Below are 11,957 nucleotides of genomic sequence, written 5' to 3'. Positions count from 1 at the left end.
TTTAGGTGCAACATTTATTATCACTATTATACACTATTATGATCATCGTTATTACACATCATTATTATTATTGGTTGTACAGATCGCTGACTGGCTGATAAGCATCCTTCATGACAGAAATACATTTTATCATGTCAAAAAGACATGTTCAAAGACCCGGTGAATGATTAATTTATTTTGATTGACACGCCAGAGCGTTAATATCAGCTGGAATTCCACTCATGGCTCTCATTTCATTCCTTCTCTCATTCCTACTTCCATTCTCATTCTCAATTTCATTCTCGCCCTCACCCACACTCTCACTCTCACTCTCACCCTCTTGTCTCATTCTCAAGCTCATTCCCATTTTCATTCTCATTCTCAAGCTCACTCTTGCCTTTTTTTTTTTTCTCGCAATTTCTGTTTCTTTCTTCCTTCCTCTCTTGCTCCATTATAACGTTGAAAAGCCTAAATACAAATTACCAACAAGTTCTTTTCAACATTCTATAAATCTTCATACCACAGCACGCGATCACACATTCATAACAAGTAGGATTTACAGGCATGCCTCCAAATGGCTTTACGCCTCCATCAGATTATACCACTCCGCCTTGGCCATCACTCTATTGGCCTGTAACTGATCCTTTAAGACATGGCATCTTTATGTACTATCCAAAGGGTAAAGTTGCTATTAATGTCGCGCTGCAAAATGCAGCTGAGGATTTTAACAACAACCCCGTTTCTTTTTTTTTAAAAAAAAAAAAAAAAAATAAAGGTGCCATTGTCTCTTTCTCTCAAACTGTGCAACGGTGTAATAACCTTTTCTTTTTTTATGGATCAAATAAAAATAGATATTTGGCGATTTACCACATATTGGACTCTTATATTTATTGTCAGCATATACACTTTGGCAGGATTGTGGGCTTGTCTTGTTTTTGGACGAAGACATTATAAATGGGCTATTCTCTTACCTATCTTTTTCTTCGTCACAGGAGCATTCATCGCTTTCCTTAGCGGAAGTCTTGTCGGTAAGCAGCAAGAGACAGAAGGCATTGACGACAAGATATTGACAAAAAAAAAAAAAAAAAAAAAAAAGTATATACATCTCTGAGAATGCATGACTACAAGATTACAAAATGACAGGATAAAAAAATACATCAACTTACTGAAGTGGAATTCTAAAAAAAAAAAAAAAAAAAAAAAAAAGACAATCAAAGGCATGCATAGATGGGTGACGTTCGTTCCTTCATACCATTCTTTTTGAGGAAAATGATATACTTATTCAAATCAACCCAACGTATCTGATCAAATTAGGGTTGGCCATCGCTGCGATCTACAATGCAGGAGCATATCGCATGTCAACATGGGTGCCATTTCTATGGGGTCTCATCCAGGCACTAGTCGTAATTATGGGATCCTACTCAACCGTTACGACAATTCTTTGATTAGCTTGATTAGATTTTTCTTTTTCTTTTTTTTTCTTTTTTTTTTTTTTTTTTGCCTCGTTCATTTGTATATTACTCAAAAACAATAATTTATTCTACCTACCCTAATAATAATCGCTGTAAGACTAGAAGAAACGAAAAGATCATAATACACACAGTAGCAGAAGTAGCAAAAAAAACCAAAAAAAAAATTGATTTATTGCCTTTTTTTTTTTTTTTTTTTTTCACTTGGTTTGGCGTTGTCCCGTATTATAGTTCCTTCTTTGTCTTATTGGCACAGATCAGTAGATCTATCTCTGGTTGTTTCAAATCCAGATGGCCCCACCATGGTGCATGCATTGGCATAACTTCTGGATCCCATTCCTGATAACGACTTCGTATGATCTTCATAATTTCCTCGAAAATAAGCTTTTAGTTTGTTAAAGATAAAAATAAAATTTAGCATTCATATTAATATCGGCCACATAATTAAGTTACTTTTTTTTTTTTTTTTTTTTTTTTTTCCAGTTTAGTCATTCATTACATTGTTGCCTTCAGAAGCCAGATGCAACCCATCTATTAGATAGTCCTGCAGTGTCCGCTGACCACTTTCGATCTGTGTAGTCATTAAGCTCCAGGTATCAATGACATCGACCTGATGATACTGAGGTGGTGATTGCTGGTCGTTCCTGCATTGGTATTCCTGTCCAACTTTCAGGCAGGTCGCTGCATATTTCTTGGTCACGCCCTTTTCCCGATCCATCGCCCTGCCTTGCTTTTGACGTCTCTTTGCCCAACGCTCTTCGTCAATGACAGGAGGACAAATTATGATGACACGTGTTTCAGGTGAGTAAGTTAAGGATCTGGGATCATGGACCATATCGATCAGGCTACGAAGATTTTGCTCATATCGCTCCAAATCTACGTGCTGAGGTGATGGAGGGAGACATGCATCGTTCGCACCGAAAAATATACTCAAGAATTGAACTTTTGATGATGGTGATAGTGATGAGGATAATTGTAGGCGCGTGGGGAGCTGGGGGGCCTGCTCTTGCCCCTGTTCCTGCTCCTGTTTTCCTAGTTGCTGTTGCTGATCATTTGGTCGAGGAAGGAATTGGGGCAGGAGATGGATAGCCTGCTCGCTTGTATATCCTGCATGTTAGATCCCAAAGAAAGATTGAATAAAGAAAAGAAAATAAAATAAATAAATAGATATAGATATAGATATAGATATAGACATTGAGAAAAACTTTCCATCCTGTTAGTCAAAGACATAATGAGTTTCTATTAATTCACTTCTCATACCCGAACTTTTCCATAAAGCGTGGGTGTCCCAACCAATATTTAAAAAAAAAAAAAAAAAAAAAAAAAAAAAAAAATCACGCGTAATACACACCTGAAAATCCACGGTTAATAACATCAAGTCGTCGCTGAAATAAATGGGCGAGCTGAGAACCATATCCTCGCTGATTCACATCAAATGAATACTAGGAGTTAAAAAAAAGTTCATATATTTTGAATAAGGATGTAGCCGCAACCTTCTATTAAAGCAACGTTACCACCAGTCTTTGCATTTTTAAAATCAATCGAGCTAAATTACCTGTGTGATGGAGTCTCCAAAGAGGATGAATTGATCATAGGACACTTGCTGCACCATGGCGTTGCTAGATTCCTGTTGCTCCTGATCCCGATGTAGACGACACTGATTCTTGGATGAAGAGGATAGAAATTCGGGACTGCTCCTGTCTTTATAGCAGTCTTTGTCTCTGTCGTTGTTTGTTGGCGTGCTCTCAATATAATCTCTTTTTGTTCTGTCCAAATCGTCCCTAGAGCATCTTTGGTAAGGCTGGACTCCAGATCCTTCCTTCCAGTATCTTTTCCTTGCTTCAATAACAGACCTTGCTATTGCTGGTGTCTGTATGGACGTCTGCATACGCCGAAGGTACGGTTCTTGAGAAGAGTAGCGAGCGTGTCGTGGAAGAGATTGGTCTGATCGCCGTAGTAAGTATATGATCACTGCTGGCACCACTACACCATACAGAAGCTTCAGCAATACTCGCCAACGTGACCAAGGAGACCACAGGCACTGTCCCCCGTTATGAAGTCGTGCAGCATTGCGCCGCCTTCTCTCGCGCTGTGTAAACAGACAGCTATCGCTACCGCTCCCACCCATGCTCTTATTGTTATTACTCTTATTATTTTCATGTCTGCGTATCGAGTAAAACTGTTGACGCTGATTGAGTTTATATTGCGAATCATAGCAGCAATCATTGCTGGTATTGCTTTCATCCCCGCTATCATGTAAGCTGGAACTGATGTAATCTTCATCATTGTCGCTGCTACTACTGCTAATGTTATCGTTGCTTTCATTGAAGTCGTATTTTGTTAAGATTCGATCTACCATTAAGATTGGATCCTTGGGGATCCGTTCAGGATAGCAACGTTCTGCGGAGGTGGTATCTTCGTACACAACGGAGTCTAAATTTTGCATTTGTAAGGGCTTAATATGAGAAAATGAGTAAAGTTGAAAATTGAGAAGGAAAGAGGAAGCCCAAGCGCAAAGCCAAAAACCAATCTCATGTCATTGTCTTAGTGGCTCAATCACAAAAAAAAAGTGTGGTAGTGCGGTATGTAATAAAGACGTAAAAAAAAACATGTCCTGAATTATGTCGCTCATCAATTACTGCACATGGTGCAACCCTTCTTGAATTCCATTTTTTATATTTATATTTATATACATGTACATAGACAAGTAAAGAGAAGGGAGAAGGACTGGCCTACAAGTGGGGCTACTCTTCTTTGCTGACCAAAGGGGTTTCTACTACAATATAATACTAATGCAGGGAGAAAGGATACAGGAAGAAAAAAAAAGAAAACAGTATGAAAAAGCCAATTCATATAAAATAGGTGATCCGTAAGAGGTTGAACCGACCGATGGATAATAGCCACACAAGATTGATGTTAGCCGAAAATAATAATAAAAAAAATAAAAATAAAAATAAAAAATAGAAAAATAAAATAAAAACGAAGATAAAGAAATAAATGAAGGGCATTGGCAAACTGTCCGCTAGTTGGTATTATAGTCAGAAGTTATCTCCTGCTGACACTGTTGCTGCTACAGTCGTTGGGACAGTCGATTCAGACACGCCTACTATTAGTGTTTGCGACAGAGGGTGTTGAGGGTGTTGTTGCTGTTGCTGCTGCTGCTGCTGCTGTTGTTGTAGCTGTTGTTGTGAATCTGTAAAGGTTGGTAAAGGTTGCGGTGCCGAGAACGATGATCGATTAGAGCTCTGACCCTGTGTTTTTGGCTTATGGTAGATGTGGCACTTATGCGCATGACGATACCACAACATTGAGTTTTGACGCTTATGATTCGAGATTGGAATCCATTCATTGCATTGATGACAAAGACCCTCAATATCCTCTTGCTCCATCTGACGTGTCTTCACTGGGTTTGAAAATAACTTGCCAGACACAGAAGATATGCCGTGAAAAAACTGCTTATGGTACCTATGACCAAGTAAAAAGATTATAAGAGTCGCCGCTTAATGCCACAGTCATACATACTGGTGATTACTCAAGCTCATAGCAACACTTTCTTCAAAAGTATATTTACTTACCAAAACGCGCTGTTCTTTAACTGAAGCCACTTGCCCGGAACACAAGTATCGCAAAAACCTTCTTTGGCCTGCCCTGTATTGCGCACCCATTGCGGTGTATACTGGTCACCCTCGTAGCGAAGTTTTTGCTTCCTTGCAGTAGGATCACCATGGATTTCACTACCTTCAAAGTCTAATCCAGACACAGGTTTGTTCTCGTCACTCTGTGGAGTATCTCCCTCGCCGTTGCCACCGTTGCTACCGCTGCCAGTACCGCCACTGCCACTACTACCACCGCCACTATTATTCTCGGGATCAAGAGCATCCCCCATGGACATGGAGCGTCCCTTGAGCCTTGGCTTGGCAGGACCTTTTGAAGCTTTTGCCTTAGTTTTAGTTTTGACTCCCGATTGATGCTGTGGTGGCAAACCAAAGCTGGCTCCAATTCGGTCATGAGATATGGAATGACGAAGCGTGTGACTACCTTCTGGTAACCCCACATTTTGGACTTGATAAAGATTGGAGTCTGACCCCATTACACCTGATGTCAGCTGATGCTGGTGAACAGGACCATTCATCTGCATATGCATAGGCATTGACGACGGCGGCATGGCTGAGCCAAGCCCATTTAAATGCATATTGCTTTGATACATCTGCAGGTGGAAGGCCATATCTGGTGGTTGCCAATTCTGAACAGAAGTCCCTTGGCTTGGTCCTGTAGTAATGTTGGAAGCCATCTCCACAGTGGATGGTGATATATTAGCAGACGTCGTTGGAGGTGTGAATGCTTTCATTGCCTCTATATAACTGCTATACATGTCCACAGACTTTGTCCTCTTGCGATGGTATGTTTCTTCGGTGAGAGGTACATCACCAGAGCTTGAACTTCCGAGGCCTAAGCCGATGAGATTTTGATCCCCTGGCTCCTGTTTGATAGCATAGGAAAGATGCAACGTGGGTTTCCCATCGACACTAGCATTGTTGTTACTACTGCCACTGTTGTTCCCATTACTAACATTTGACGTATTGATTTGGCTGCCATCGGATGAAGATGAAGTACCAGAATGGCTTGATCCTGAGAAAGACTGACGAACTTGGTCCAATCCTTGGGTCATATTGGCATCCAGTAGCGAGCGCTTCCGTTCTCGAACAGGCATAGGCCCAAACGAAAGACCAGAAGGTGGCCTTTGAATGCTATTAACACTAGTGGATGTGGTTGCCATGCTGGAAGGAGAATACTGAAAAGAGCCAGCAGGACTACTAATTGTCCTGTTTCGAATCCTTGTAGCCTTACTGACGCCAAGATTAGAAGGACCAACAGGGCCAGCGAACATTTTCTGGTTCATTTGTTGTTGTTGTTGCGGATGCAAAGGTGGTGTAAGAGAATGTGGATTCTTAAGATACTCGATACCAGGACTTGGAAGATTGCGGATATGGGGTGGTTGTGGCATGGAAAGTGTCTGAGACCGTAGATGAAGTCTATGCTGCTGCATCTGTTGTTGCTGCTGCATTTGTTGCTGCTGTATTTGCTGTTGCTGCAGCTGTTGCTGCTGCATTTGCTGCTGCTGAATTGCTTGTTGTTGCTGTTGCAGGTGTAGTTGATGCTGTTGTTGTTGCTGTTGAAGCACCTGTTGTTGCTGCTGTTGAAACGCCTGTTGTTGCTGCTGAAACGCCTGTTGCTGCTGATGTTGCAAATGTATCTGATGTTGTTGTTGTTGTTGTTGCTGTTGCTGTTGCTGTTGCTGTTGCTGTTGCTGTTGCTGTTGCTGTTGCTGTTGCTGTTGCTGTTGCTGTTGCTGTTGCTGTTGCTGTTGCTGTTGCTGTTGCTGTTGCTGTTGTTGCTGTTGCTGTTGTTGCTGTTGCTGTTGTTGCTGTTGCTGTTGTTGCTGTTGTTGCTGTTTCTGCTGCTGCTGCTGTTGTTGTTGTTGTTGCGGCTGCTGTTGAGATCCATCCCCTATGTTATTAGGAATGGATATTTGGGAGTTTACAGTTCTTGAACTCTCCTTGTTGCCATCAAAATAGGATGAGCAATTGGAGTAGGAAGACACCGAAGTTGGAAGGGCAGGTCGAGAACCATCATGATCATATGTCTGTAGCATATGCTCTTGCGTTCTAGTACCATCCAGTAAAGCAGGGTCTGCAGGACTCGAAATTGATTGACTGCCATCATTCATGTAAGGAGGCATGCTAAATGGATGAACAGATGCCGCGAGCATATCCATTGAACCAGACCACAGTGATGAAAGAGTGCCTTCTGTCTCATTGGGATGCTGGCCAGGGGCCATAGTTTGGAAGCGCACAGTGCCATCCAGAGAAGACTCTGGCTGTTGAGACACTTCTTTGGATAGAGGATGAGTGAGAGATGATGATCCATTGAACTGCTCTGCCTGAAGATGAAGTGGTTCCTCGCCCATGTTGAACATTGCATTAACCTTCATGACTGTCGAAGGGTCTAGCATAACGCTATTACTCCTTGAGGGCTGAGCACTAGATAAATCTCCTTCCACACTTGTGCCACCTGGACTGGATCTAGAACCAGACAGGTTGTAATCCAGAACACTCATCATCGCAAATTCTGTACCGATACCCTGATGATCATACTCTTCATTGTCAATACCTACTCCGGATGCTCCTTGCTGCGAATGCAAGTCGCCAAGTGTAGGCTCTAAATCAAGCGCACTAAATTCTGAAGGAGAGTCTTCACCGACAGTCGAAGCAAGGCTGATGATGCTGCCGCGGTCCTGTCGAGCCCGTAGACGGTCCTCTCTGCTCGCAGATATGAGATTGTGAAAAGATCCACGATGACTGAGAGGACCTTGCTCATGCCAAAGAGGCCTTTGGGGCATTGAATGTTGGGACATGGTAGTCTGAGGATGTAAAGGCATACCATCTGCGGTCATACCTGCAGATGATAGCGATCCCAAAGATATGGATGGGGATGCGGTTTGAAAGGGGTGAATGGGCTCCATCGCCAATGACTGTGAAAATGCTGCAAAAGAAGCTGTCGAACTGGGGTCGATATGAGTAGGGGTCGAGATCTGTTGCTGATGTGGCTGCTGCTGCTGTGAGTGGAGCTGTCGTAGATCCAGGGGCTGTTGGGGATGCTCCATCATCATGTCCAGCTGCTTTCCGCTGTGAGTCGCGACGCCGCGTAGACTTAAATCCTGATTCTGGCTTTGATTCTGAGGATGATGTAGATCCCGTTGATGGGTAAGGATGATCTTAGAGTCAAAAGTGATTTTTTCGTTTAAATCTTTGGAGTCTAGTGAGAGAGAGGAAGGAGGAAGAGAGCAGCGAATGGGTCAGATTATTCAAAAGCTTCTTTTTTGAAGTAAAAACAACTGAAGACAAGCACAAAGAAATGAGTTGGAGTACAAAAAAAAAGGAGCACAAGGTTATGGGCGTGACTGATAAGCCATCTGTGTTTTTATCAGCAGAAAATCTGTGGGAAGACACAACTCTGAAGACGAAAAATGGGAGGAGAGCAAATCACCATATCAGAAATATCAAAAACTGGAAAGGGAAAAAGAGTGAAGAAAGGCCAATTAAATGCGACAGCCAATTGTGCGATGCAATAATGATAGCGGTGAAATGGCGAAGCAAGACAAAAAAAGAAAAGGAAAAAAATCGAATAAGGGGAGGGATAGAAAGATAGGGGATCATCTTCCGAGATGTTTGAATACAGCGATTAGTCTAGATTGGTATGGTAAGTCAGAAAAGACTAGAAATAGCCGTAAGCCCATAGACGCGTGCATCGCGATGATAGGTCGCGCGCGGACAGACAACCACAGCATACTGCTGCATTATACGCAAGAGGACGATAGAATTTGTCGTAATCTTCTCTCTCTGACGCTCTAATACATCTGTTAATCCTATCTCAATTTCTGTAGTCAACAAGAAAAACAAAAAGAATATAGGCATTTGATCTAAAGATTGGGCTCCAAAAAAAAAAAAAAAAAAAAAAAAAAAAAAGAGAAGTGGTCGGTCGCATAAGGTTCTTCACTGAGCGATCGTCCCATTTCCCCCTTTCCATTTCCCAATAACAACCGTTCGTATTATGCTCTTACAATTGTGAACATGGGAACAGGGAGCATGCGACCCAAATCAAGCTCCTGTCACAGAATACTAAAAAAGATTTCGAGCACGGATTGACTGATAGAACAAACAATGAGGCGGAGATTGGTTTACAGACCAGAGCCAGAAGGGGAGGAAAAATACCTGATGTAAAGGAGAAAAGGGTCCACACACAACTGGAGCGGTGCTACAAACCAATAACCTATTCACAACAACAATCTTGCCATTTTAGAATGGATAATCTTTCTCTTTCCCTCTATACTCTTTGTTGTTTACTTTTTGTGTTAGCTTTAGCCTGTTTTGGTTAACGAGGCAAATGGGTGGCAAGTGAAGAAATGAGAACGACAATGTGAATGTAATTGTCAAGGAGAAGCATAGACCATTTTTCCGAGGAGGAGCAAAAAAAAAAAAAAAAAAAAAAAAAAAAGCAGAATGGTTTGTAGAGCCTCATCACAAACTTGGAGGAAAAAAAAAAAAAAAAAAATCCCTTTTTTTTTTCGGGAAATGGTTGTTATTGTTGTTATTGTTGTTGTTGGTATTGCTGGCACTGTTTACGAGTGTAACCATATGGATGAATGTAACAGAGCACATGTTTAAGTATAGAAAAACGCCCGTACCATGCATAGATTGGGCTACAAAGGCCAACAGTGAGAAGTTTGTAAATTACAATGTGGAAGATGGATATATCAATACTTGAGATTAAATAAGAATGATGAAGAGAATAAGAATCGTTGTTCGTGTCAATAAAAAAAGGGGAGGGAATCGAAAGAATGATGTGGAGAGACGATGGAGGTGGGATGTTGCTTTATGGAAGTAGGGGTGAGAGAGGAGAGGAGAGAGGAGAGGAAGAGGAGCTAGGGAAAATACAATGAATATAAAGAGAATAGAAAGGCAACAGGAGAGGGAGAACTGAAGAAAGAAGGGAAAACTGGCCAAGAGAAAAGAAAGAAGGAAAAGAAAAGAAAGACAGGACGAATGCAGACTAACACAAAAGATGCTGTGTGTGCGTATGTGTGAGTTTTTAGAGTATGAGAGTGAACAATTTAAAAAAAAAAAAAAAAAAAAAAAAAAAGGATATCATTCAAATGTCGTTACTTTTTTAAAAGAACAGTGATTTTAGGAGTTGCTTTTTTTTTTTTTTACGCTGTGCAGTTCTTGATGGTGCAAGTGAGAAGGTTTAGTTGGACGAGAAAGGAAAAGTGAGAAAAGAAGAAAAAGAAAAAGGCGCCAAAGAGGGTTATTGATGACCCAAACAATGATACCAGGATCTCCTTGACGGATGCAGACTCATTTCAAAAACCTTTTTGGCATGCACGCATTTCCACACAATAACACAATAAGAAAAGAAAAAAAAAATTGTTATTTGAAACTATTGAAAAGAATTTGTCTTTAACTTCTTATTCAACCAAATAAAGTAAAAAAAAAAAAAAAAAAAAAAAAAAAAAAGCAGACACAAGACAGAGATTGGTGTTGACCTGGGTACGATTGGTCTGGTTGGAAGGGTGAGGACAAAAAGGATTAAGGACGAGGAACAAAAAAAAAAAAAAAAAAAAAAAAGGTAGGGGGGAAAAGGAGCCTCTTTTTCAACTGGTCAATCAACAACAATACACAAAGTACACAAAATTCATCCAACTCACCCACCTATTCTTGTCTGTGTTGATTGAATACCTAATTGTTATAATTTAAAAAGAATATGTAGCAGTGATGAATCAATGGATTCCCAAGGGATAGAGAAAGACAAAAGGATAATAGGAAGCAATAGGATGAATGAAAGGGGGTGCTCGAGATGGAAAAAGGTCGGGACTGAAAGTGACCCGTGGTTGAGCAGGGTTAGGATGCAGTCGCCTGCAGCAGCAAACAGTAGCAACAGATAACAGTGACAAACAAAAAAAAAAAAAAAGAACGCAAACAGAGACAAACAGGGTAGATCTGCTTTTTTTTTTTTTTTTTTTTTTTTTTTTTTTTTCACTTTGTCTTTTGCAAATGTAAACTGGGATGATGATACAGATGCAGAAATCAAAGTGTTCAAAGTGTTCAAAGAAGGGTAACGATGGTGATAATAAACACAGACAAAGATGACGAAGAACAAGAGGAGTTGCTAAACGAATAAAAAAAAAGCGTCCGTCAGATTACATCCGAATAAAGTGCTCGTCAATCGACTGCAGGTGCAATTGGAAGGATGTACAGAAACAAAAAAAAAAAAAAAAAAAAAAAAAAAGACAATAAATAGACTCATCCTTCTCTCTCCTTCCTCATCCCTCGCTTTTTTTCCCTGTCCACAAGAATTTTTCTTCTTTTTTTTTTATTTTTTTTTATTTTGAAAGATCGCAGGGGAAAAGGGAGGGGCTACATCAAGAGCAAGCTCAAGGGATTATAGTGCATGTAGCGGATGCTGAATCGCGGTAGTTGATGTTTGTTGCGTAGTTGTTGAAACTTGCAATGTCTGCAACAAGTGATGCTGTTGTACCAGTAGATTGTCTTTTTTTTTTTTTTTTTTTTTTTTTTTCTTTTCTTGCTGTAGTGGCTCAAGGAGGCATCGTAGGCGCTGGCTCACTGCATTTATACTCTCCTATCATATCCACATTTCTGTTATCTGAGCAACTCTTGATGACGAGGGTAGCAAAATCAAAGGAGCACCAGTTTGAAGACAAACCACATCAATTGACATTAGGAACTCTGGTCAATGAATACACTAAGGTTTGACATTGGGGCTTTGGAATGAAGTTGTATTGGATACCTTCAAATCTCAGGATGAAATGTAGAGCTTATGAGTATCATGACAAGTATGAGTTAATATAAAAACGCCAAAGAGGACTGGAATTGCTCTCGGAGTGGGGTAACTGTAGATAGGGACTCAAAGGGATTGTGGCGGCTGTGCCGA

At 40.8% G+C, this 11,957-nt stretch overlaps 4 protein-coding genes across 4 annotated transcripts; 2 read left to right on the top strand and 2 right to left on the bottom strand.

Moving 5' to 3' along the window:
• Positions 1-380: 380 nt before the first annotated feature.
• BCR41DRAFT_382707 (hypothetical protein) lies at positions 381-1,430 on the top strand. The gene is made up of 3 exons (XM_022027378.1): positions 381-658; positions 831-1,007; positions 1,294-1,430. The coding sequence occupies exons 1-3, from the start codon at positions 544-546 to the stop codon at positions 1,422-1,424; spliced, it is 423 nt and encodes a 140-aa protein (XP_021886422.1). The 5' UTR covers positions 381-543; the 3' UTR covers positions 1,425-1,430.
• Positions 1,431-1,649: 219 nt separating this feature from the next.
• Positions 1,650-3,499, bottom strand: BCR41DRAFT_382706 (SGNH hydrolase-type esterase domain-containing protein). Its single transcript, XM_022027377.1, has 4 exons — positions 3,004-3,499; positions 2,800-2,890; positions 1,948-2,555; positions 1,650-1,832 (listed from the first exon to the last, which is right to left on the bottom strand). The coding sequence occupies exons 1-4, from the start codon at positions 3,334-3,336 to the stop codon at positions 1,674-1,676; spliced, it is 1,191 nt and encodes a 396-aa protein (XP_021886421.1). The 5' UTR covers positions 3,337-3,499; the 3' UTR covers positions 1,650-1,673.
• A 2-nt stretch (positions 3,500-3,501) lies between these two features.
• Positions 3,502-3,922, top strand: BCR41DRAFT_343992 (hypothetical protein; the record flags this gene model as incomplete). The annotated part of the gene is made up of 1 exon (XM_022022402.1): positions 3,502-3,922. One exon carries the CDS (start codon positions 3,502-3,504, stop codon positions 3,706-3,708), a length of 207 nt encoding a protein of 68 aa, XP_021886420.1. The 3' UTR covers positions 3,709-3,922.
• A 564-nt stretch (positions 3,923-4,486) lies between these two features.
• Positions 4,487-5,334, bottom strand: BCR41DRAFT_297951 (hypothetical protein; the record flags this gene model as incomplete). The annotated part of the gene is made up of 2 exons (XM_022020469.1): positions 4,487-4,913; positions 5,024-5,334. 2 exons carry the CDS (start codon positions 5,332-5,334, stop codon positions 4,487-4,489), a joined length of 738 nt encoding a protein of 245 aa, XP_021886419.1.
• Between the last annotated feature and the right edge of the window lie 6,623 nt (positions 5,335-11,957).

This window comes from Lobosporangium transversale (genome assembly GCF_002105155.1).
Source record: "Lobosporangium transversale strain NRRL 3116 chromosome Unknown BCR41scaffold_1, whole genome shotgun sequence".
NCBI classification, from domain to species: Eukaryota; Fungi; Mortierellomycota; class Mortierellomycetes; order Mortierellales; family Mortierellaceae; genus Lobosporangium; species Lobosporangium transversale.
Note: the sequence above shows the minus strand (reverse complement) of the source record. Positions and strands in the feature narration are given on the sequence as shown.

Bases quoted from the DNA above. Each gene is read 5' to 3' on its own strand.
- BCR41DRAFT_382707 (XM_022027378.1), top strand. From the start codon at position 544: ATGCCTCCAAATGGCTTTACGCCTCCATCAGATTATACCACTCCGCCT. The intron at 659-830 runs GTAAAGTTGCTA...AAATAAAAATAG, and splicing joins CTTTATGTACTATCCAAAGG to ATATTTGGCGATTTACCACA. The intron at 1,008-1,293 runs GTAAGCAGCAAG...TGATCAAATTAG, and splicing joins CCTTAGCGGAAGTCTTGTCG to GGTTGGCCATCGCTGCGATC.
- BCR41DRAFT_382706 (XM_022027377.1), bottom strand. From the start codon at position 3,336: ATGCAGACGTCCATACAGACACCAGCAATAGCAAGGTCTGTTATTGAA. The intron at 2,891-3,003 runs GTAATTTAGCTC...TTTAACTCCTAG, and splicing joins TTGGAGACTCCATCACACAG to TATTCATTTGATGTGAATCA. The intron at 2,556-2,799 runs GTGTGTATTACG...TCTAACATGCAG, and splicing joins TATTAACCGTGGATTTTCAG to GATATACAAGCGAGCAGGCT.